The sequence below is a fragment of the Penaeus monodon genome, chromosome 24, assembly GCF_015228065.2.
Source record: "Penaeus monodon isolate SGIC_2016 chromosome 24, NSTDA_Pmon_1, whole genome shotgun sequence".
NCBI classification, from domain to species: Eukaryota; Metazoa; Arthropoda; class Malacostraca; order Decapoda; family Penaeidae; genus Penaeus; species Penaeus monodon.
The window spans coordinates 4,708,503-4,709,676 of NC_051409.1; the positions used below are offsets into that span (position 1 = coordinate 4,708,503).

The 1,174-nt window shown below is 42.7% G+C and overlaps 1 protein-coding gene across 1 annotated transcript in view; it reads left to right on the forward strand.

Annotated features, from left to right (window-relative positions):
* The window catches only part of LOC119588491 (homocysteine-responsive endoplasmic reticulum-resident ubiquitin-like domain member 2 protein), a gene marked incomplete in the record, with an annotated part of 11,397 nt that overhangs the window by 9,188 nt on the left and 1,035 nt on the right, over positions 1-1,174 (forward strand). The window contains 3 exon segments of the mRNA XM_037937135.1: positions 1-19; positions 247-409; positions 595-1,174. Of these exon segments, the coding sequence (XP_037793063.1) occupies positions 1-19; positions 247-409; positions 595-955 (543 nt within the window).

Here is a 1,174-nt window from a genome sequence, read left to right on the forward strand (position 1 = left end):
ATTCGAATGAATGCTCAAGGTAGGAAAGTCTGATTTGCATAGGGTTTTTACCAGAAATTTATGTAGGAATAGCTTACTAACATATAACAGTTGTAAGGTGGAAAAGACAGTGATTGAAATACAGTACATAGTAATTCATATTAATTCCTTCCTGATTCAGAAAAAGAGGGTAATCTAATTTCAGTAAGATTCTTGTGCTTAATAAATGGGTGTTTAAAAAACAAATCTACTTTGTCCCTCTGCCAGGTGGTGAAGTCGATGATGACGATGATGACGAGGGCATGGGCCGTGACTGGTTGGACTGGATCTACGTTCTCTCGCGGATGGTTGTGCTTCTGTCGATTGTCTACTTCTATTCTACTGTCTCTAGGTTCATGATTGTTGTCTGCATCGCCATGTTGTTATACCTGTGAGTATTTCTTTGTTTGGGGAGAAGTTTTTTTTTATACTGATTGAAATTTTTTTTTTGTGGCAAAGGTTACTTTTATAGAAAATAATAAGTTCTAATTTGAGTTGGCTTGTTGAATCACAAGTATTGTGAACAAAGCCTGAGGGCATCCTTGATTGTAATTGCATTTGTCTGTCTGTTTCAAGATACCAAGCCGGCTGGTTCACACCTGCACGGCGAGTAGAGCAACCGCGCGAAGCTGACGAGAACGAAAACGAAAATGACAACATCCAGGACGATAGAAACAACAATATAAACAATAATAATAACAACAATGATGTCCCTGCGGAGGCGAGAAATCAAGGTGAAGAAATTCTGGGAGAGGCGAGAAATCCAGGAGAGGAAGAGGCTGGTGCTGGCGACAACCAAGGGAACACTCAGGGTAATGAAGGGACAGATAGGGTAGTTGAGGAGATACCAGTTAGGCCCTCCATCCTTGCCCTCTCGTGGACCTTCCTTACCTCCCTTTTCACGTCGCTCATCCCTGAACAGCCACAAGTGATTTAGGTGCTGCATCCAGCTGTTCTCTGCCAGTCAAAGTAGAGTGTCATTGTTGGTCAAGGCATGAGCAGTGGTTGACTGGCTGAAGTTGCTCATCCGTGCGGCGTAAAGAGAGGACGGAACGCCGGGAAGTGGGTGTGGAGGACATTAACCTAAGAGTTTATCAACGCCTTGTTTGTTCTAGTTTATTTGTAAGTAAGCACGGTTGCCTATCAGTATTTTCTT